Below are 24758 nucleotides of genomic sequence, written 5' to 3' on the forward strand. Positions count from 1 at the left end.
GTATGCAAATGCTCAGTAGAATTTTCCTTTAGCAATGCCGGCCTTCCAGGCTTCCTGGAAAACCAAAAACATAGAAGAATGTTCTCTTTTCTTTCTTTCCACTTCTGTGTTCTTCTTTGGGATAGTTGTTAGACCCTCTGTGTTCTCTGCGAATGTATCTTTTTTGTTCCCTTTCTGTTTTTCTGTTCTACTTTCTGGGAGATTTCTGCCAATTTATATTCTAATCATATTGTGAGTGTTCTCATAGTCTTAAGTTGTTTTAAAGTTCCTCTTTTTTATCCTTTAGTTGCACTTCTTGGTAGCATCCTGTTCCTTTTCATGGATGTCATGTTTACTTTAGCTCTTGCATGGTATAACTTAGAAAGTTCAGGAGTCCTACACATTACTCTACATTTTGTTGAGATTTTTTTGTTCCCTCCCAACTCCCTTCCCTCCCTTCTTTTCTTTCTTTTCCCGTCATTTGTTTTTTTTTGTCTGTATCTTTTTTATAGAAAGCATACTTCAAATGTGTGCTGATCATTTGCTATTCTTTCACGTTCAAGAGTGGGAATTGGAGGCTCTGTGTGGGGACAGGAGCTTACTGTCTGCTGGAGTTCACTATAGGGGGGGTAAGTGGAAAGCTGCATTTTTCATTAGAAAATCCTTGCTGTTAGTGCATGAATGTCTTTTCACTGAAACTCTTCTGTTTCTCCAGAGAGAAATATTCTTTCTCTGTATTAGTGAGTTCTAAAATAGGGTCAGAAAGAGAGAGTGAAGAAAGGAAACTAGGAACGTTGTTGTTCAGCTTGGAAACTTGAATTTAATCCTCATGTTTTCAGCCTCAAACATCTTTCCGGACCTTAGCTGGGCCCTGCATCCGATCCTCTAGCCTTTCCTCAGAGAACAGACCTCTGTCTCCTGTAAGTTACCCGGCAGCACCAGGCAGGGCATCTGTTACTCCACACACTTTGACATCATCATTTCTCCTGTTTTCGACTTGGGACCTTACCCACTCAGCGCATGACACCTGGTTTCTCCAAGCAGCGACCCTCCCATGGGTTCTCTGATAATCTGGATCTTGTAACTGGGGGCACTTACACCATTTGTATTTAATGTGGTTACAGATATGCTTGAGTAAATCTGTCCCGATAGCTTATTTAGCTGACCTTACTATAGAATATGGTGTAGTGTGGTTGCACGAAGAATTTTGAATTCTTAGGGGTAGGTTCAATTCCTGCAGTTCTAGAAATAAGAGGGTTTAAACCTCTATTATTTACTCTATCAAAGTAACTCTTTTGTCAGACATATTTCTTATGTCTGGGGAGGAATGCTTGCTGTTGAAATAGGTAGTGAGACATGTCATATACATAAGGCTAGAGTCAGGGGAAGAAAGTTTTTTCATAATAAGTGTATTAGCTGGTCATATCAGAATCGGGGGTAGGATGTGTCCTCTGGCAGTTTTCTATTTGTCCCATCTGTTCTTTGTTCCTTTTTTCCATCTCTGCCTCATTTTGGATTGCTTATCTTTTTTTATTCTATCTTACATCCTTTATTGGGTTATCAGTTATTACTCTTTGATGTATTATTGTTTTAGTGGGTTTTTTGAGGGTTTACAGCACTGTACACTTAGCTGTACTGTAACTAAATCATCAGTCTTCTCTTCACCTGGCATTGTGTCAGGTCTGCCTTCAGGCGACGCTGTGCTACTTCACGTGTGGCATTTTCACTTCTCCAGCCTTAAAGTTTTACTTGCACTAATTCGTACTCAGCTGAATATTCAAGGAGACCTCTTTATCCAGATGTCTTAATCTCTCTCTGTGCAGTCTCTCCTCTCTGTTTTTGGCCCTGTAGACTCTGGCCTGTCTGTATTCCCAGCTCTGTCTTCAACTTGGGGAGACCTCTGGGCTCTGCTGATTTCCATCCCTTAGCTACATTCTAGAGACTCTGTTCAGGCATTAAACTGGGGCAACTGTATGACTCACTTTGGCTGTTTACCATTTCTCAGGAATCACTGTTCTTTGTTACTAGGTGATCTGTATATCGTTAACTACCATTTCAAATATTTTGTCTGGTTTTGTAGTTGTTTCAGGAAGGAGCGTAAATCCAGTTCTTTGTTGTTCCATCTTGGCTTGAAGCAGAATTCCCCGTGCACTTTTGTTTGTATAAAAATATGTTATTTTCCATTCTCTGATTTCTCTTTTCCTTTCTTTTTGTTCTTGTGGGTTTATACGCTTTTTTTTTATTGCCTTACTATAATTTTAGTGGTATTTTAGAAGAGAATGATGGATCCAGGAAAGAGAATTGATGGTAGACTGATCACATGCATTTAAATCTCCATAATACTTTTCACTATATAACTAAGGCTGACATTTGAGATCAGAGTTGAGAGCTGAGATAGTTTTGCCATTCATAATATTAACAGTATGTTTAATAGAAAAGGATTAATGAACATAGCTTGTCAGCTCTTAATCTACATTTTTGAATTACTATTTACAAGTGTAAAAATAACTTGTACAAGTTGCAGATCTTGGAACTTAATGTGACAAATCTGATTCATGCTGATCGATGGGCAAGACTCATTTCTATCCCCTTTCTCTGTCTTTATATTTGTGATCCTGAGGGCCTAGCATGTGGCCAAGAGCAAGTCAGTTAGAGGAAAAATATTTCACACTGTCATACTGATTAATACAATAAACACCGATTCCCTGCTGCATTCTTCTAAGAGAAGATAAAACCACGAGTAAGGGGCAAGTTTGATGAGCAAAGTATACATTATACGTCTTATGACCCACGCCAGCATTGGCTGATGGCATGAGCCACGTGTCCGCGAGAGGCTCTGGGATACAGAGGAAGGACCTGTGGTCAGTGCCGCCTGGAGTGCCACGCTGACGAGGTCTTTGTGTAGTCTGGACAAAGGAGGGCTCTGAGCAGATTCTTAACGTACACATCAGGGCTGGGAAAGTGTGGGAGGGTATTTTTAGGCAGAAGAGAAACGGACCTGCAGCGAAAGAGCTGGGAAAAGGGATGATGGCGTAACTGCCAGCTGGCACTATGGCCGGAGCTCCTGGTGCTTATGGAAGGTGCTGAGAGGGAGGGAGGCGTGGTGGGCAGAGGCTGCCTCTTTCAGAGAGCAGAACTAAATAGTTCACTTGGAAAGACAGCCCTGCTGAATTGAAACAAATATTATGGAAAGCTGTCATATTTGTGATTTAAGAAACATTGGTGGACCCCAGTCAGGAATGAATGAAGAAATGAAAGGAAACTAAGAAAAGGGACATTTTACTTCTTTTAAAATGTTAAAGCTGATCTCATAACCTTTAAGCCTCTGAAGCATGCAGTGCTGTAAAACAGTTCAGTAAGTCCTCTCTCCATACCCTCAGGTCTTTATTTTAAAAGCTTGACATCATCAGGCATTGCTTGCGCTCATTTTAATCTTATTTAATAGGTTTTTAATTAAACAAGATTCATATTGATTAGCATTTGAAGTTTGCCACATGAGTCACTTCTTCATGTCTTTCCCAGAATAGTTGTCCTTGTGGAGAAGAAGGATGGAATTGTCTGAGGAAGTTTGTGAAATGAGCATAGACTGTAGGGAATGTTTTGAAATTTTTAAACTACTTAAATGTATGTATTTATCATTCACAGTGGTGTGAACCTGGCATAATTCAAAACCTGGAAGTGTTCTAAGTGATAATATCATCCTGTTGATAAGTCTAATGTTTATTTCTGAGTTGCTGAGAAAGAAATTTGATTATTCTCATAGTAGCTAATATGCCTCTAATTTCCTGCCTCTTCTTGACTGTTTACAACTAAGTATGTCGGAGTGTAACATAAGCAGTAGTATAAAATGCTATGTTTTCATTCTGAGCTATTTTCCAGGCAGGTTCATTATTTAATAAGTGAAAAAGGTGTAATTTACCATCGAAGCCCAAGCCCTGAAATACCAACTCATGGAAAAATACTTACTCCTAATTAGGCCCTTCAGTACGGGAGTACCGCGTCTGACAGAATATACTGGACATAGCATATAACAAGCACTGCCTGGATGATATAACGGTGTAATACTTGAGAGTATTTGGCAGAGAATCAAATGAGGATGGGAGAAATTTTTATATTTAAAACTTGTGTGTTTATTAATGGTAAACAATTAAAGAAGAGTTAGCCTGCCTCCATGTTCCAATAGATGCTTTCCATTGTAACTTTCAACGTCATTTACTGCTCCAAACATTGAAAACCAAATCTAGAGTGCTTTCAGGAAGAACAGATTAGAAAGACTTTGACACTCTTGCCACAGCTGAGGAGATTGCCTTGTGGGCACCAGTGATGAAAGTGTGCCTTAAAGACCTTTGTTTGTGGTATGAAATCTCAGACTCGTCTTTGTAGTTGCTCTACCAAAGGAGCAGCATGTGCCTAGCGGATGTGTTCTGGTCACTCATAATGCAGCAGTGACTTGAAGGATCACTCAGACATGATCACACTTTTCAAGTGGATAGTGACTGAGGACACTGTTGATATAGAGAGGGTGAAAAATACTAGCTGATTCAGCCCAAAATATCTGTGGCTTAAAACATAACATCACATGAGAAAGTGCAAGTGAAGTGCTGAACACATCGTGGGCTTAACAGATATTTCATGTGCATCAGCAAATTAGGGCTATCAGCTCTTAAATGTATCAGATCTCTGTGCAAATCATACTTTGTTAAGAAAGAACGTTATCTCACAATTGAAAATTGAAAGGACCTGAGGCTTCTGCCTCCCCTCTTTTGTGCAGCCCACACTCACGCCAGGGTAATGTATTCTGTTTCAGGTAACTGCTTGATGAGGACTGTTTGTAGAGAGCCCCAATATCATGAATACGATATAATCCAAAGTGTACTTCTAAGGGTCTGGTTTAAAATAAAAGCCACGTTCTCCCACAGAAGCCTCATCACACAGGCTTAGCAGTCTCCCCAAGTCAATCCAGAGCTGGAAGTGTACCCTGGAGGGCATCACCCTACTCCTGTGTCCATGTGATTTAACAAGAGTTTCCCAGGGGAATTGCACGCCCCTGTCTTCCTGAAAAGCTAGGAGTACATCTTCAACTCCCTTTGGCAGTGACAACCTCCCACCAGGCCATCCTGGGAAGAGTGGACTCCACGTCTAGGTCCTGGTGGCAGTTCCCTGGGGCAGAATGGCAGAGTTTCTGCCCTCCCAGCACCAGAGCCTGGCAGGATGCTTCTCAGCCAGGACTGGTGCCCCTGCAACTGCCCTTCCCTTTCCTTTCAGAAGATACGATGACGCCCTGACTCCTTGCTCTGGGGTTCCACTCGTTCCAGCCAGAGGTTTCTCTTTCCCTAGACCAAAGTAGCAGGGAATACCATTTCTTAGCTTCTCTCTTCTTTGGAAGAAAAAAAAAAAGGTATAAAAGTGGTAAGCATGAGACTTCATGTATCCAAAGACAGAGGTAGGGTCCACTATCTTCGCTGTCCGAAGAACGATACTGCAGAGGAAAGCTTATACTTGATAAACTTGGCATGAGATAAAGAACGAAAAGAAAAAAAAAAAAAGGTTCAGGGGATGCAGTGGCCCCTTGTAGGTTGTATATGGGAGCAATCCTGGGGCTCAGGTCGCTGGGCAGCCTCCCCGCTTCCACGGCTCTGGCTACACGGACAGGTAGCCAAGTTGAAAGGCGGGGGATTAGGAGAATGCTTTGCAAAGCAAGAAAGAAGGGAAGGAGAACCATCCCCAGTGGTATCTGAGAGCTAGGAAGAAATGGTGGTCCTTAATAGCAGAGTAAGGAATGCCTCTAGTGACCAGAGAGAGTTGGGGTGTGATGCTATGGACCCCAGAGGAGGGCCACTGTCTCCCATGACTGCACAGAGCTTGCGTCCAGGGCAAATTTCTCTCGGGTGACAACTTGCGTGGACTCACGATAGTTTGCTTGGGGGATCGCCGTGCCCCACCTGGGCCAGAGTTACTGCTTAACAGTGCTAACTTGAGCAAAACATTATAGGATATCTGCTTCTGGTATAAAAATCCTCCTCATTAGAAAAACTTGATACCTCAAAGAATGATCAGGATAAACTACATCCCTGTCCCTCTTTTTGACTCAGAAACTCTGTGTGTAACTGGTGAGGCAGTAAATTCTGTTAAGCTCCAGTTCTGGGTGTGGAGTGTGAATCAAAGATTCGTTTTCCATCTTCAAGGACGATGGCTAGAGCAGGACCTCCAGGTAGACAGATACGGTGTAGTCCTGTGATGGAGAAGTACACAGGATACTGGGGAGCCCCAGGGAGGGGCTGGGAGAAGAGTAGACAGACGAGGCTCCCGCTTGAATTGACTTTGAAGGATGACTAGGAGTTGGCGCATTAAGGAAGTAGAAGTAGCAGAGGGAACAGTACGGCTCCTCCCGGTGCAAGGGTGAGGAGGGAGATCGGGGGACTGCATGTTGTCCCACAAGCTGGGTACATGATTGGGCATCAGGGCAGGATGTGATGTGAGCACTGCCGGAGCAGGATTCAAAGATAAATGTGCATTAATCAGCTCACACCAAGTGAGAAAAGCAGTTTTCATATTTTACCGTTTCTCTTTCAGATTCTTTTCAAAGTCGAAGCAATTACTGATGTCTTTCAGATTGCTTAGGTGGAACCTCAGTTTTATTTACAATAGTGAGTTGTAAATAGAGCAGGTTATAGAAGCTACTTAGTAAATTTGGGGGATTGAATTGAACTGCCTTTGGCAGCTCTACTCTATATTTAATTATAAAGGACTGGCTTTGTTTGCTATTTTTCAGGTACCACGATCAACAGGATGTCACTAGCAACTTCCTGGGTGCGATGTGGTTGATATCAATAACTTTTCTCTCCATTGGCTACGGTGACATGGTACCTAACACATACTGTGGGAAAGGAGTCTGCTTGCTCACTGGAATCATGGTAAGTGTCTTTTTACTTTCCGACTCTTATGAACACTCAAGAAGGTACTCAGACCATTCCGTACACGTGCATAAGTCATGATAAGCTACTCAACTTCCCAGCAGCAGGAAGGCAGCATGAGTAAATCAGCTGGCAGAGAACCCCAGCCGTTTTCATGTGAACTCTCCTCGTCACAAAGCTCTGAGCACACAGTGCTGCTGGGTTGTTCTCTGGGGCTGTGTGCTAGTTTGATAAGTAGATCTGACCTCAGAGCTTTAGCTTCAAGGTCAGAAAGTTCTTTGTCTAAGTCTGGGCTCTGCCACTTCCTACTTGAGGAAAGGAACTTGTGAACTTGAGTAAAACTCTCTTCTCAGAAACGTGCTTGCCTCATCTGTAAAGTGTGGACCGTAGTAACTGTTTTGGAGTGTGCTGAATGGTTGAAGAATTCCATTTTTTTCAATTATCTAATTAGATAATATTTGTCATTTTAAGAAATGCTTGTGGAGTGCCACTTACAGCGCTGGCCTAGGGACTGGGCACACGGCAGAAAAGCCACAGAAACGGTCCCTGTCCTGTCTTTGTGGATCTTACAGGGAAAAACCTGCTTTTTAAAATGATTAACAAGTGATTGTTAAATACATTTGTGATGAGGAAGTAAGGCTTCTGATCGTATTTGGGGACTGAGGGGGAGGGATGGGACCTACCTAGAGAGATAAATCCCTGGAAAGCTGACTCTGAAACTGAGGTGGGAAAGGTGTGGTCAGGTCAGGTGGAAGGAGGGAAGGGCATTCCAGGGAGAGGAAATGGTTTATTTGAAGATAGACAAGGAGGAGCTTGGTACACTAGTGCAGGGCCCCTGGGCAGGGGCGTACAGAGTGGGGAAGTGGCGTGCGGCCGGGGGTGGGAGGCCAGATCTCGCAGCACTCTTGAGAGAGGTTTGCTGCCCGTGGGGCTGGGCCGCTCCTCTGGGACGCCTAGCAGACTGACAAGTTCCTTGCCCCTTATAGACTATAATTTGGCCAGGAGTGGTATTTCTCTTAGTTGTGTGAAAATGGAAGGCTAGCAAGTTGTCTAAAACTTACTATAATGTGGTGTGAATCTGTAAATGTCTAAGCCAGAGGTAGCGGCAAATGGATGCCCCACTTTCAGGCACCTAGGTTCACTTTATCTTTATCTGCTTTTTATAGTTTGGGTACAGCAAAGAGCATTATCCTCATGCGTGTTTGGTTTCTGCCTACGTGAGGATGTGAACTAGGACTGGAAGCTCCTTAGGCAGGAAATTCCCCGAGTGTCTGAATTGAGGCATCCCTGCCCGGCGCCTCCGCTGTGTCCACCCCCACGTGGGCAGGAGAGAAGCAGGCTCTCCTTGCGAGGGCCTCTGAATGGTGGCCAGCGCAGCCTGAGTCTTCAGAGCAGCTGCCTGGGAAGACTGTTCCAAGAGTCAGGACTAGCTGGAAGGACACGGTGCCCATGACATACACAGAGGGGGAGTCTTCTCCTCACTGAGAAGTACTGAACTGGGATAAGGCAGCGGGATGTGAAAATAAAATCTGGGGGCCATTTTCAGGGTCATCAGTAGTAACAGGATGACTGTATGTGGAAGAGATAATTTGGGGTCACAACATTGTTTGCTAGTAAGAGAAACATACAGTTTTGTGAATTTTAGAGATTTTTTTTCATTACGATTGGTATGGTCCAGTATGTTTTACTATGGGATCATTTCCTCCTTTTTCCTCAAAAGATGGCATTATATAGTATGATACTCTGGGAAATGGAATTTGCATGGATGTATTGTGGGAGGACCCATAAAGGCCCACAAGGGACATGAATGATGCTGTTTAGAAAAACAGAACTGGTAATTGTAGAATCTTTCCCCTTCTGCTTCTTAGAAACAATTTCCTTGGTGTTGCTTTTTGGCAAGATACTCCCCCTTTTATTCTTGAATCAGGTATGACTCAGGGTTTGTGCAAACCGCTTCATTTGCCATGGATCGGAGCCAAGCTTGAGGTTAACCTTGCCTGGATCTTGTACTTTTCTCTCTCCTTTATTTTTTTCTTTGTCCCTCATGGCTCAAGAACAGTTCTCTCAAAGTCTCACCTGACAGCAGAAATCTTTTATTTAGTTGCTTGAACTACTTTGTTGTTTAGGTTTCACTAGTGATCTTACTTTGTTGTTTTTTAATATAGGACACTTTTAGTGTGTATGGACACAAAAATGTTAAACACAGTGAAATTTACAGTGACGTCACTGCTGCCCTCTAAGCTCATGGTGAAACAGTCCTTCTGTTCTTAGGCCGAGGAGCTCCACTCCATCTCCCTCTTAAGGACAGGCATTTCTTAATTAACCCAATCAAAAATTGTTCAGTTGCGTATAGAGAAATTCAGTGATCTTTGTAAGCCTGGTTGAAATACTGTGTAGAGTTGCATTGGCTCTGTCCCTAGGCCCAGCAAGTTCTCACGGAGTCAGGCCACAGGGCAGTCTTCTGAGGGCGGGCTTCTGGGAACTGGTTATGTCCCAGGTAAATTTCCTGGGGATCAAGAGCCTATGTATTGATATTACCTTGAAGATAGTACAGAGAGTGGCTGACGATATAGTGTTCTAAAAGGTTAAGGTTTTTTTCATAGTCCATCTAAAAGGTTAGTTTTATTTAGATACACTATGTTTCTATTTTGTCAGACAAATTCTTTTGCCTTTGATCGCAAGAAGTTTACCAGTTTGTCACTTCAGGATCATCCAAGCCCGATAAGACTTGTTTTTATTAAAGGCTTTTTTTTTTGTTCTTTCTTTCTGCCTATTCTCCCTCGGACTTTTGAAATGCATGTTTAGCTAAAATGCACATTGTTAGATTTCTCAAGAGTCATCTCTCTGGCCTTTCATAAATTGTGGAAAAGAAATATAATTCACAACCCTTCTGGGAGAACACGGGGTCATCCCTGAATCATCTTGTGTATTATCTCTGAAGTACTGTGATTCTTTGTGCTCTTTTATATTTGAATTTTCTTGTTCTTGTGGTTATGAAATTTTGATAGAATTTATACCTTTCTGGTTTTTTTCCTACTTTGAAGTAAAAGACAGTTGATCTGAATGTTAACAGCTACAAAGCTTTCCCATTTTCAAAAAGTAGACATGAAGAAACAAGCACTGTGTTTGCTTCATAAAGCTAACGAAACCAAGGACTTATTTCATGAAATCATCTCAAATATTCACATTTCATTGGTAAAAACTCAAACTGTAATTTAAGTTTTTTAAATAGCTTAATTTATGTCACAAGTTACATTTTTGGGAGCCAAGGACATTAAAATTAATCTGCCATGCTCTGGGCAGAGCTATATTGTCAGACCGTGAGGAGAGAGTTTTCCAGAATATTTTCTAAGAGAGAAACAAATGGTCGTATCAAAAAATAACCTCTCCTCCCCTGAAATGTAAATTATAAATCCAAAACATATCAAGCAAAGCTTTTTAAATGTTTCAGGTTGTGTTTACAATGTTATACATAGATGATTATGAAAATACTAGAATAAGTGGATTTTGTACACAGAAATTGAAGTGTATTGAACAGTTGAAGAATTACATTTTTTCAATTACATAATTAGATAATATTTGTCATTTTAACAAATATTTGTTGAGTCCCTGTTGTAGTGCTGGCCTAGGGACTGGGGACACAGCAAAAAAAAAAAAAAAAAACCAGAAATTGTCCCTGTCCTGTTTTCATGGATCTTACAGGGGAATACCCACTTTTTAAAATGATTAACTAATGATTGTTAAATACATTTGTGACAAGTGCATGAGGAAGTAAGGCTTCTGATCTTATTTGGGGACTGAGGGAGAGAAATGGGATCTACCCAAAGAGATAAATCCCTGGAAAGTTGACTTTGAAACTGAGGTGGGAAGCACGCAGCTAGGCAAAGTGGAAGGAGAGAAGGACAACCCCCAGGAAGAGGAAGTGGTTTATCTGAAAACAGGGAGGCAAGGAAGAGCCTGGCTCACCCAGTGGGCCAGGGGTGTACAAAGTGGGAAAGTGACGTGAGGCTGGAATGGGAGGCCAGATTTTGTGGGGTTAACCAGACCTAACTGGTAACAGAGCTTAAGAGACAAAATCTTTCTCTCCCTGGATATTATTTTTAAAACGTAAGATCATAGGATTGCCTAATAGACAAAGTCATTCATTAGCCTTCAAGAGAAAACCATTAAGGTTGAAATTACTTACTTTTTTCCGTATTCTATCCTTCCTCTTTTTGAAGAGATACTAAGGACCTAGGGACTTACTATTATGGATTTCATAACTACTGGGATGAAATCTAAATGGCTTTATTCTTTTGGTTGAAGGTGGTAGGCAAATAATACTGTTATATCATGGTGTCTTCACTATTTGTCAGTACCAGCTTGTTTCTCAGTATCTCCAACTTTAGAATAGAGAAGGTTATCCTATCCACCACTGTATGTCTCTACATAAAGATACAACACAAGCTGAAGGCTACCATTTTCCTCACCTCTGAGTACATGTGATTGTTTCAAGAGTACAATACAGCCTGATTGGCAAGCGTATCTTGTCTAATATTAAAATGAAAGTCATTCATTTATCATTTTTATTTCTCTCTCTATAAAATTATGGCCACTCTTTAACTATTTAGAGTATGAATGGCTGCATTTTGGGCATAATTACTTTTAAATATGGAACAATTATGTGCCGATTCCTAGGGACACTGGTTACTATCTGAAAAGTGATCCTCTACTAATAGTGATGTATGAACCCCTAGATTTTGACAAAGTCCCCCATGGATTCTTCGACAAAAGTGAGATTACTCCAGATATGAGTGATTTAGGTTTCTTCCATCCCATCAATAATTCTGTATAAAAAGCAATGTATAAAGGTTTTCTACTTCATAACAGTTTAAAAATTACACCAGTTAATTTTAAAAATTTTATTCAGGGAGCAAAAAAAAAAAGAATGTCTTTAAACCACCTCAGGATGAGAGCATTTCATAATAATTCTGTCATCAAATTTACCAGGTGTTAAGAAGTCTTAAGGTCACACGGTGACTCGGTCAGCTGTCAAGGGTTCAATAGTTTTTATCCTCAAGGGCAGTTAACACTATACTGTTAACATAATCAGAGGGTATTCCAAAACACAGCCATAAACTAGCCAGAGCTTAGAGAAAGAGAGTGACTGGTATTAAAGAAGGCCCAACCTAAAGTCTGATTGTATTTCTGCTACTTTCTGTCTTTGCATTTAAGGATAATTTTTCCCCTACCAGTAGACATAGGGATCCTGAAAAACTAAAGGCATTTCTTGGTAGTACATGTGTGAATTAGCCAAAAAAAAAAAAAAAAAAAAAAAAAAAAAATCCCAGGATCCTTTTATGTGTCTTATACCATTTGATATGAAGTGTTTAATATCAAATAATAATTTTTAAGAGGTTTTTATGTTACTTTTATTTTCAGTTCTTTCTGGTGTGACTATTTTATCTCATCAAATACAGCCCAGTGAAGAGAGCTTATCTTTAAATTCTTACAAGAGTTTCTGTTTTGTGCAGAGCAGCCGGAGGGGATGATGGGCCCCAAGGCTAAATTGTACCCCACTGATGCTCTAAGCGAACCTTCACTGCTCCCCACAAAAATTTCTCAAGAAATATGATAGCTGCTTTCTTCAGGTACAGGCAAGTAAGTAGCTGGACGTTACTGTGACCTTCTAGCCTTCGACTACTGACTCTACAATTCCACCTCAGGTTTCTGAGCTGTCAGCACTCTGAGCTGGCAGGGCTGCCGTCCCCGTGTCTGGGATCTGCGCCCCCCCCCCCCCCCGGCACTGGTGCTAAGAAGGAGACTTAAACCCAGGGATGAGTCACTGCCTATGGCCGGGTTCATGTAGCACTTCCTTCTTTCCAGCCACCAAAGCACAAGAATGAGCTGAACAAGTAAATTACCCTAAAGGAGCTTTGAGGCTCCTAAGCTCACGTTGTGTCACTGAATTCAAAAGACCACACACATACCTTCTGCCCCCTTCCTTAAGGCGAGGACATTTACCTTGACCTGCACCCTCCCGTCAGCCACGTAGCTGACCCTTGAACAACACAGCTTTGACCTGCGTGGCTGCACTTGCACACAGATGTTTTAGTAGTAAACGCCTCAGTCCTGCAGGGCCGTGGTGGGCTGCATTCGTGGGCCCGGAGGGCTGACTCCCCCTGACCCCCTCGTTGTTCAAGGGACAACTCGATCTGAAGATGCTCAGAGGCAGGGAATTTTGATAAAGGGAATCTGTCTTCAAAATTATCTTGAATCTTGTTTATTTTCATGACAGAGATCTTGGAAAACTCCAGTGGGATATAAGACTAAAGCTAAATGTTTCATAGACTTTTCTTTGCCAGAGATGCTTGTTGTACGTATTCTTATGAAAGAATAATTGCGTCAGGCAAGTGCACTAAAAATATATTTATTATTCTAGGACACTGAGTCAGTCAACCACAGGGACAGAAAAAGGGGCAGTGTTTTCAAGTACTCACTTCACCTTCCTTTTGGAGGACAAGTTAATATTTTTAGATGAAAATTAATCTTTTAGCTGTTTTATTAACTTGGTTGTACTTGAGGTAGAAAGCATGAGTTTTTCAAAATAACTGTACTTTAGGAAGTTTTCACTAATGGTAGTCTTTGTCTGCTTTCAAAATGAACTTTGACCTTTTAGGAGCTATTGTGAGACTCAGGAGGATACTTAAACAGGGGAATAATTTGAACATTAGCACAGGTTAGCAGCGTCATTCTCCGTGGTGGTAAGTAACCTGGAATTTCTCCCGAATTTATAAATTTCATTATTATTATCTATCTTGACCCTTCGGCAGATGCCTTTTTAATAAGGAAAAATCAAAACCTTTCTCAGTATACTGTTCAAGGAATTCCCCTTTTCCATAGGCTTGTCTGTTAAGCTATTAAAGCTTGAGCCCAAAGAGGTTTTTCATAAGTACTTGTAGGATCAGCATCACCAGGTGATCTAAAGTAAAAATGTCACTTCTTTGAACTTTTCAATCAGCATGTGATCAGTGATCTTGGGGAAAATGAGCTACCTGAACTTCTTTTACATTCCAGGGACCAACATGGCTTTCAGTGTGTGTGCTGTATTAGAAAAGGAAACAGTGGAGAAAAGTTCTGTATTTTAATTCGGCATCTAAGACTCTCCAGGTGCTGGGATGGCTTACACTTTCTGTCATTTGTACGTTCGCTTTAATCTGGTGTCGTGCGCATTAATACTTGCGTTTGCTACGACAAGGCATCTCTCCCTGCTTTTCCTTTCTTGCAACATCTCATTTGTTAGAAGGAAAGCTGACAAATTAGCCAAGGAGAACTTAAACCTTTGATTTTAATATATTGGCTTCATCAACAGTGGGGTTTCTTTCCAATTTAGTTTTTAGTTGTCTGAGCATCCTGAAGTAGCAGGTTAGTTATTTGCTTGGCTTTTTTCTTAATAACATAAATGAAATAGAAAAGTAACCAGGAAGCATTTTCTGACTTTGGGGAAAAGACTCTGACTCATCTTGTTAAAGGCATACTGGAATCTTAATTTCAGAGAGTAACATATGTTAGTCCCCACTGTTTCTATATCCATTGTGATCATGACAGGATTTGGAGACAATGTTGTAAAAGCATATTTACTTTCATTCTTATTCAGTTTATGAGACACAGTGGTCCAGGAAATAGACACAAAAGGGACATCGTGTCCTTACTTTAATTACTGTAACCATTAATGTGTTGGCAGAAATTTACCTTGAACCTAGAAAGCTTTTAGAGGTGAGCCAACTTCATTGTGCATAACTCTAAAAGTTATTTTTAAAAACCTGATTCTGTACATATCAAAACCTCTTATGATTTATTAGGAACCTAGGGAGGAATCAGGCTTACAAATAACAAGTAAAAACTTTGCAGGTGAACAAAAAGAGGTTTCTAAATGGCTCTTGGGGTACAATTTAAATGGTACAGTTCAGATAAGGGAGTGAGGGACACAGGTAATATTTTCAATCATTATTTGTCAGATTCACTTGCTTTTCTCAGTTGCAACAGGAGTACTCATTTTAATGCATGAGACTTTGGGCTGAGTGAGAGGACGCTCAGCAAGAAATGGGCCAGGAGCAGGAAGGAAAAATAGAGCTCAAGAATAAACACAAATAAAAATCAGATTCCATAAGCTTTTGATACCAGTGATTTTCCGTTCCGGTTGGGATTTTGATTTCTTTCCAGAAGAATCTCAGCAGCGGCCTCCAGCCAGGGGAGAGCAATATTCAGCTTCCAGTGCCAACTGCCACTCAGAGATAACTCTCCAGTGGTAGAAGCCCCTCAGGTTTTGTACCTGCTGCTGATTAAAAAGCCATCGCTGCTCCTGACGCTCCCCGACTGAGGAGCGCCTGGGAGCACACCAGCAACAGGTGATGCCGAACTTGTCGAGCAGATGCTACCGTCCAGCGGGCAGGTGCTGATTCAGGCTGGTCTCTCATCAGAATACTGCAGCTTACTCAGATTTGGTGGTAGATGGTTGAAAGTCAACAGAAGTATAGATGCTTCACAGGCCACTCTTCTCTTTGGTACTCAGCTCCAAAATCACCTTGCTTCCGTTGTCTGCACAAAGAACAAAATATCAGGATAGCGATCACTCAGTCCAGACATTTCAGACCCTGTCGCCTGCCTTTGCTTTCCTTGTTTATCGTCTCCTGGATGTCTTCATTCGTAAGTGAAATGACTCTGCTAAGAACCTTTGTTTTATCTCGTGTTTAAAACAGAAAGTAGTTGATGCAGTTTGCCGTTTTCCTGTCATATCCTCCTTCACTTAAGCAGTTAGCTCTGTTAGAATCACACGGAGAGCTTTAAAAGTTTCTAGACACAGTCAAGTTTAAGAACAACTGATTTAAAAGTTGCCCCAGTAATAAAATAAGAATAATGTCTTTCCTTCTTTTGGTAACTAACCATATTGCTCAATTTTTAAACATTCATACTTCAAGAGTTAATCATATAAAATAAGCTGAATTTGAATTTGTTTTGCTTTGACATACAGTGTTCCATATTGTATTGCGGATGTGGAAAGGACCATGAATAAGCATATGGGTGGTCCTAAATAGAGATGAAAGTATTATGAGATGAGGTAAAGGGTGGGAAATAGATCAGAGCTAGTCAGAGTTCCTAAGTGAATAATCACTTACTCTGCCTTAGTTGCCTTGTTTCTAAAACCAGAAGTTTAAACCAGGTAAGTCTCATGCCTTCTTGCTTCTTCCTCTGATCATATTATTAGTATCACTTCATTTCTGAGGATCCTGATTTCTTCATAGAGCTGGGTAGGAGATATTTAAACCCTCTGGAAATACTATATTTAAACAGTAGTGGCTCATTAATAAGGGCACATCTCTATGACTGTAACGATCAGGGCATGGCAAGACAGGGCAAGTATGCATGTCCGTATGTATTTTCTCCTGTCTTCACAATCTTGTCCCTCCTGCCAGATGTGTTGCAACAACTCAGGAAGACCAGAAATTCCTTCTTTGGTTAGTACTTGAATGGCTAAATTACATTTATTAATTCAAATAAAGATGATTTTATATAATTAATTATAAAACAAGTAAAGTATGTTCATGAAGAAAGATCATTTTTCCAGGCTGGATTTTTTTTAAGGTTAATAAGGATATGGAAAGGTTAGGTTAGGTGTTTTCTTTTAACTATAAACTGTTGTCACTTTTTAAACGTGTAAGCATATGTTTGTGTAAGTAATACGTATTCATTGTAAGGAAGCACAAAGAACAAAGTAAGTTACTAGTATTCCATCCGTTGAGAGAGAAGTTCATTTCACACTTGGGTTTCTTTCTTTCCTTTCCAAATACTTTTTAAAAAATGAAATTGGGGCAAATTACATATATAGGCTACTAACTTGCTTATTTAAGTATATCGTCCTTAAATATTACAGAAAAAAATTCAATATACTGTGGATATAGTTAAGATGTAGACCACATTTTAAGGTGCAGAGTTGCTATCATAACCAGTGATTTTTAGACCTACTTGGTAACGAGGTAAAACCAGGTTACCTTGTGGGAATCAGACTCTTAGGTGGCTGTCTGGTAAGCACGCCACCATCTCGGCTAACATAAAGGGGATGCTATTTAAAATTGGGTTAAAAGGATTCAAAAATCCAGCAAGCTGCTTTTTTACCATTTATTTCTTATAAATAAAATGTATTTGATACAAATATCATACTTTTGTTTTTAAACTATGTGCACTAAGTTTTCTCATCTCAATCTAAAGGCATGTTACTTGTGTTCATCACCATGTGTTTTCTGTAATGTTTATTGAAGACACCGGGCACTACAGTGCTTTTTATCTGTGATGCTTGTGTCCTTGGTGCAAAACATTAATGAGGTTGATACCAAAAACACCAACTCTGCGTGGTGCTCTTATCTCCTGGTTTCAGGGTGCAGGCTGCACAGCCCTGGTGGTAGCTGTGGTGGCGAGGAAGCTAGAACTTACCAAAGCGGAGAAGCACGTGCACAACTTCATGATGGATACTCAGCTGACGAAGAGAGTAAGTCACCAGCCCTCTGTCTGCAAAGGGGATAGCATTAGGGTTTTTTTTCTTGGGCCTCTGAAGCGGAAAGGACATTGTTTAAATTTGACATCCTTGGAGAATCAATTCCACTTTTTTGCATTTTGAGAATAGAGTCTTTCTAACTTTAGGTCAGTTAGGAAACAATTGGACAAGCTGGTTATTTACTCAAGGATAAAAATAGACCACATAAATCTAAAATAGGCATACTTCATTTAACATTTAATATTTTCCTGAGCTTCTGGGAGACAGTCACTATGCTAAAGACTGGGGTTGCAAAGACCAATAAGAAACTAGCCACTGCCTTGAAGGACCCCAGGGAAGGGGCAGAGAGATGTTGAAACAAGTGTACATTGGTGGCATGCTCTGTGATTAGTTTTCTTCCATCCAGATGCCACACCATTTTCATCTTTACAAGTTTTTGAGGGAAATGCTATTATTATACCTAGTTTACAACTGTGTAAGCCAAGACACAGAGGTTAGGGAACTTGGTCAAAGTCATCGTATCACAGGTCAAAACTATGTAAAAAGAAAAAAAAAATTTTTTTTTAAACTAAATTGTTAGCCTCTCTTCCTAGTCATGTGAGACACCAAAATAACAAGGTCAAAAATACTTAAAGATTATGTTCGAGTCATCTTGCTGTATGACCACTCCCCAGGGTGGAGTCCGGTAAGGGTCTCACTGACATAACAAAATACACTGTCATTTGGTAACTTAACCCATGAGAGAATCAATGGAAATTCCAAGCAGAGTTCTAATTGTAGTGTTTTTCACTCACTCTTGATTTTGGTTGCCACTGTCCTGTCGGCCTGGATTTATCGCTGTGGAATGTCTTCTGCTGCTCACAGTTTTCTCTCATTTTCTTCAATTCCTGAAATCATTCTCCAAACTGGTGAACATTTCTCAGTGTTAGAGAAGAACACACACAAGCCCTCCCACGCGGGGAGGGAGGGGGTAAGTGAGCTGAGGCGGGGGGCACAGTTCTGGTCACTGTCAAGGGTAGACTAGGAGAGGAAAACACAGACACAGGAGGTTATTAGTCCACATTGTATCCAAAACTGTAGCATGTGCTTTGGGTATCTCATGTGCTTGTTTGGATGCATTCTATACTATACAGTTTGTGTTTAAAAATCCCAAAGAACCCTGCCACAAAGTCCCTCGTATACTCCAAATTTGGTTCTTATTGTTATAAGCAACTATTTAGTTTTATTTCAAGAAGGAAATACGTAATTGCTTTAAATGTACTTTGGAATATTGATATTCTATATCATTACTGAAACATTTTAGGAGCTAGAAAATACAAGAACTTTCACTTAAAAATCTACAGTGTAATATGGCCACATACTGCCCTTGACGAGGCTTTATGTGAGATTTACAGAGGTCTCTCAGTCTCATTCAGGAGATACTCCAGGTTGATTTTATAGTTTAGTCGCTCTGGTTGAGGGTCTACCCACCTCGTCACTACTGAGCTTCTGGGCTGGATATTTGTCATGCGGGACTCTCGTGCCTCGTGGGATGTTCAGCAGTATCCTTAGATGCTAGTAGCACGTCCCCCAATGTGTGACAACCAAAACTGCCTCCAGACATCGCTGTGTGTTCTCCTAAAGGGACAAAGTCACACGCAGTGAGAACCCCTGCTTTACCTCGTTCTTCCCCAGAGATCAGGAGACTGGGACAGTTCCTCTTAACAGATACTCTCTGAGTAGACTGCATTTAGTGTCATCTCCTCCTTCCTGAGGATATCAAGTTTGTTTAACAAAAATATACTATATAGTGGGAGAGTTAACTGCTGAGGAGAAAGAGCTGAAATGTATTCTAGGACTGAGAGAATTTTAAGCTTTTATGGTGGTGTTCCTTCAGCAAATCAGATGAAAGTTCCGTTTTTTCCTGCTTGGCAGAAAAGTGCATTTTTGCTCCTGTTGCTCCTGCCCCCTTGAAGGGACTGTGGATTCAGCATCTAGACGACTTTCTTTTGGTTTTTAGGAACAGAACTCATTTCCCAAAACTGACCGAGTTTTCTGATGTTACTGCTGTTCTGCTTTGAGTTTTTGTATACAGTTGACAAACTCCCTGCGGATAATATTGAAGCATGAGTCAGACTGTTGGTAGAAAGCTTTTTCAGTAAGAACTGCTCTAGCTGCAGGATTCCCGTGCTCCATTGTGCTTTTATAATGCTTTATTAATTCTATTATCTCATTTCTTTCTTCAGAGTGCAGCTACTTTGCAGTATTTCTTGTGAGCATCATGTCTCTCATAGGTCTGAGAAAGACACTCAAGCAGGCTTGCCAATTGATCGGTTTTTGTAGGCAAAATGTCACTAAGTACAAGAACAAATGTTAAAATGGCATTGAAATCAAGCAGAAATTTCTGGTTTAGCATACCCATTCCATTATTATACTCAATCCAACATATGAAAATAGTAGCCCTCTTGTGGTCCCCACTGCATTATTTTATCCAAAGCCATCAATTACTAGGTGTCATTCAGTTGGAATTGATTCCATTTGGTTATTTATGGAATTTTTAAGTGGACCCATTTATAATTTTAATTTTTTTAATTAAAAATTAAAAATTTTTTAAAATCTAAAATAATGATCATTTATGAATTATTCTAGGGAATAACCAAGAGTAAACAAGGACCTAATAGTTATTGAGATGAGAGATTAAAAATGTAACTTCAAGGGTGCTACTTATAGCTAGAGAAAAATTGTAAGTCTCCCCTAAACACTACAGGGAAGTTTTCTGATGTTCACACTACAGGGAAGTTTTCTGATGTTCACACCAAGGGTAACGATGGTAGACCTGAAATCTGAACATGATTCTGAATGTCAGATGATGCTCCCTAGAGGAAGTGTCACCTTCCGAGCCTTCCATTGTGTATTTTAACTGAAGTGAACAATTTCTATTGAAAAAGTTACTCATCAGGTACAAATTTTGAGGAACAGTTTTATCTGGAAATCACTTCTATGTAGGACTGTGTACTGGCATTAAGGGAGGCTTGCCCTATATAATTGTAAAATGCACATGACAGTCTGCAATCCAAAAATGGCCAATAGACCCATGTTTGCAGAATAATCTAACGGTTTGAAAATGAAAGCATGAAAGCAGTAACTTGGCAGTAGGTTCGTCAGACAGCACCCGCTGAGTAGTGGGCCTGTGGCACTTCTTCACCGTACAGTGGCAGTGTGTTGACCATGCTATATAGCTTTGGGAAATATATTATTACTATTCATTCAGGTCTGTCTGAATCCAGAGGAAATCTTGGAGTTTGGTCCTGTGGATACTTTCAGTTTAGAAAGAAACTTGCCAGCAAGCACCCAGACGTAATGTTTAAAGTCACGGATGTACCACGAAGGGTAATGATACATATTAATGTCCACTATGGATGTTTCCAGTCCTGTTAAGAATTCTCAATAAGATCCAGAATCAGAACAGTAGTGCGCAGTTATGTAATTTGTGTCCTACTCATCTCTTAATAAGGGAACAGAAATTCTATAGGATTTACTTTCTGGAGCTTTCAGTGGTCCCAAATGCATCGACAGACCTACTCCCTGTGGGTTTGCATGTCACTTCCCTGTAAGCATGTCACTTCCCTGTAACAATCCCCATCCTTCAAACCTGGAGAACACTGTATGTTTTCCACCGTCTTCTGTTCCCTTCAACCTTACAAGGGACAAGAAAAACCTACTATTATGAGTAGAGGGTAAGTTTTTCTATTGTTGGATCTACTGTTTGGTGGTGGTTGTATTGAAAAATAGCACTTAAATATGATGCTTTAGGAGATGCACTCCTGTGTTTGAACGGGAATTCAAAAGAGGATGTTTCACCATAAATGCATATATCTCTCTGTTTTTAAAAGCAACTGTAGGGATTTCATTTTCAGATGAGGAGTCAATTTTTATTTTCAGCCTGTAGTTGTACAGTGAATATTTACTGAATGAATACAAATTTTGTAATATAAGGCCTGGGTGCCATCCATGTGAAACGAAGCATATTTAAATTACCAACAAAGTCATAACAACAGAGACTTTTCTGTCAGTTGATTAAATAAAGGGGGCTAAATAAGCAAGCAGTGTGCTGAGTCACTCCGGGAGGCCGGATGACTAGGTCTCCTTGTACATTCAGTGATGGAAACACGGCCACCAAGCTTGCAGAGGCCACACTTAACCTTGGCGCCCTGGCGTTTTGCCTCTCCCTGGGGAAACAGAGACCAGGGAGAGAAGCACTGCACCAGCAGAGGGAGACAGCAGCATCACTGGGTTCTTTTTAAAAAACGAGATCAGCCCCTCCCTAATCATTCAAGGTAAGTGTTCCCAGACAGCTACAGGTACTTTTAAAAAGGCACAGAGTCAAGAAAACCAGTTTTTGAGAAATAGCTGCTAAATAAAGCTAGAGCTTACCATGATCTTTGGGAAGAAGGACATGACTGACCTCCAGGTTTCAGACGGTTCTGCTCTGGAACTTATCAACTGCTGTGTTTGTTTTCTTAACAGGTGAAAAATGCAGCTGCCAATGTACTCAGGGAAACGTGGCTAATTTACAAAAATACAAAGCTAGTAAAAAAGATAGATCATGCAAAAGTAAGAAAACATCAACGAAAATTTTTGCAAGCTATTCATCAGTAAGTACCAGCCTTCACTTTCAGCCCGCACTAGTGACTCTGGGTTTCAATGTTTTAAACTTGGTAACTCTTCTTTCATAAGGGATGGAAAAAACAAAACAGTGTCATGTTTGTTCCAAGAAGACAGTTGTTGGCATTTTCATAATTCCAAATATGATATCCTTAAACTGTCAGTTCATTTAATGATTGTAAATCATCACTATTGGGAGAGTTGCCATGTAACATACATTGTCTCCTTAGTTTGTGTTTTTAGATAGAAGCAAGAATTGGATTAATATTTCCACATTTAGTTTTATATATAGTTCAAGATGTTTTGTTTGTGTATGGGGAGGGAGGACCCTCGTACTGCCCAGCCAGGATTTCAACGTTTTATTGCAAAGTCCTTCTTAAATATCAGCGCCCTCTTGTGGTCGGTCTAAGATTGATAGGCTGAAGCTCCACCTTGAAGATAACGGCTTATGGTTGAGCTGAAGCTTGGGTGTCCAGGTATTCATTCACCAGCTTGTCTCACTTGCCTCAGAGAGGCAGGTACTCAGAGCTTCGCCAATTTTTATTTTTTTAAGAGCACTTTCAGCAGAAGATACAGAGACTTTGCACATAGCCCTCCGCACCCACACAATATATACTCCCTCAGTCATGATGACATGTAGCCACCACTGTGGTATCATACAGAATAATTTCATTGCCCTAAAAATCCCTTGTGCTCCATCTAGTCATTCCTCCGTCCCTCTCCCCTGGAAACCATGATCTTTCCATTGTTTCTGTAGCTGTGTCTTTTCCACAATGTCATTTGGTTCGAATCGTACAGTTTGTAGCCTTTTCAGACTGACTTAAATGTCTTCCATGCCTTGATAGCTCATTTCTTTGTGTTTTTTTTTTTTGCACATATTTTTTAATTTACATATATGTACTATTCATTGTTTCTAAGACCATTTGGAACTCTACTTACTTTTTTAAACTTACATAGTTATCAAAGGAATAAAGCTAACTATAAAATAAGAATTAATTCAAAAAGATACACATATATCCTAATATTAACAGCAACATTATTTACAATTGCCAAGACATGGAAGCACCCAACAGTACATCAAGAGTGATGCAGTACATCAAGAGTGATGTAGCATCTGTGTCTGTGATGGAATACAACTCACCCCTAAGAAAGAAGGGTATATGGCCATTTGTGGCCCTTCATTCACCTTTTTTTTTTCCACCTCAAAAACCAGAATTTTATAACCAGCATAAACATTTCCATTACATCAAAAATAACAAAATACCCAGAAACATACCTAACCAAGGAGGTTACCTCTATTCTGAAAACCAAAATGACACAAAGCAGTGGAAAGATTTCTTGTGCCCATATGGAATGAAATACGACTTACCGTTGATGTCATTGGTATAGTTTCATGTAGCCACAAAAAAAATGCTTTGACAGTTTTTGTAATATAATTCTATAGCCATGTGTAAGTGGTGGGTATTTATATAAATTGTCATAGAACTCAAGTTAGGACTACATCCACACTGAAAATCTTGGGGGACCACTCGGTAAATTTTTTCTAATTTTCCTGCAGGTGAGATAATTTTAAGACTAAAATGTTAGGAAAAAACACTCTGTGGGGAAATGAAGTTTGAAAACTGTCCCTAGGCAGATGGGCACATGGCCACAAGGCGCACAGACCTGAGCTGAGGGCTCCACGGCGCAGATTACCTGGGTCTCTGCACATGCTGCTTTCAGATAAAGTGATGGAGGAAACCACTTGTGATTCTTCTGCTGCTTTCAGACATTTCTCCTTCTGTTTCTTCTGTAGCAATGTGTCCTTCTAAAGTAGATGACCTGCAAGCAAGTGAAAAGTGCTCTGAATTGTTTTGTAAATTAGTCTTGGGGCTACTGGGTGTCCTTTGAGGGGGGAGGGTACGTACTTCTACATTGTGAGAAGTATACGGGCTGGGTGTGGCTAGATTATTCTCATTTTTCATATTTATCTTTCATTTTATCTTAGTGAGTGAAGTCAAAGTAAAGCACACAGGGCTCGATTCCTAAGGGCCAGGACTTCCCTACCCCCCTGTTCAGACACAGTGAGACCATCAACCTTGTCAGTCTGCACCAGGGGAAACTGGACCTTGTTGGTTAAGGAAATACTGACAAATTCGTTGCATAGAGCTCTCCTGGCCTCTCCTATTCTCTGATTTGTCCTGAGAGCTTTTTCAGTAGCTCTCCCTCCTTCTGCCAGCCTCCTCTTTCCTTTTCTTCTCCAAGCTTCAGAGCCTCCCTCCCAGACACATGACCTCTCTAGTCTCTGACGGACACCTCACCCTCCAGGCTGGTGTCCTCTTTTCAGTACTGTATCTATCTTTGGGGACCGTCACTTAGTGCCAGGAAGCATTCTGTTTCTGTTACTTTTAACTCTTTTTCTACTATCAGTATTACCTTCAAAGTTTCTCATTCTTCTGTCTCAAGTAGAGACCCATCCATGAACATGAACTTGTCTCTGAGTCAAGAAATCCCATCAACTTAATTTCTATAACAGAGAGTGTGAGATTACCCACCTTTCAGAAAACCAGGCTTCTCAACAGCCCTGAGTTGGAAAAGATGTAATCTAGCAAAAAAAAAAAAAACAAAAAACCAAAACTGAATTACTTAGAATATTCTCCTTTTAACCATATCCTATCATACTAGGCAAAATGTTTCCTATTGTTTACGTGAGC

General features: G+C 40.5%; 1 protein-coding gene and 1 long non-coding RNA gene across 3 annotated transcripts in view; one reads left to right on the top strand and one right to left on the bottom strand.

Annotated features, from left to right (window-relative positions):
* Window positions 1–24758, top strand: part of KCNN2 (potassium calcium-activated channel subfamily N member 2) — a 127922-nt gene that overhangs the window by 97078 nt on the left and 6086 nt on the right. For both annotated transcript variants that reach the window (XM_031448838.2, XM_064483224.1), the window contains 3 exons: window positions 6752–6893; window positions 17305–17415; window positions 21928–22055. In XM_031448838.2, the coding sequence (XP_031304698.2) occupies window positions 6752–6893; window positions 17305–17415; window positions 21928–22055 (381 nt within the window). The remainder of the gene's footprint in view (window positions 1–6751; window positions 6894–17304; window positions 17416–21927; window positions 22056–24758) is intronic.
* Window positions 12679–24758, bottom strand: part of LOC105095374 (uncharacterized) — a 399959-nt gene continuing 387879 nt past the window's right edge. The window contains exons 7-13 of the long non-coding RNA XR_837744.3: window positions 24600–24649; window positions 23761–23886; window positions 21835–21966; window positions 18892–19038; window positions 18216–18441; window positions 17361–17435; window positions 12679–15470 (exon numbers count right to left, since the gene is read on the bottom strand). This is a non-coding gene — a long non-coding RNA (uncharacterized LOC105095374). The remainder of the gene's footprint in view (window positions 15471–17360; window positions 17436–18215; window positions 18442–18891; window positions 19039–21834; window positions 21967–23760; window positions 23887–24599; window positions 24650–24758) is intronic.

The sequence above is a fragment of the Camelus dromedarius genome, chromosome 3 (genome assembly GCF_036321535.1).
Source record: "Camelus dromedarius isolate mCamDro1 chromosome 3, mCamDro1.pat, whole genome shotgun sequence".
NCBI lineage: Eukaryota > Metazoa > Chordata > Mammalia > Artiodactyla > Camelidae > Camelus > Camelus dromedarius.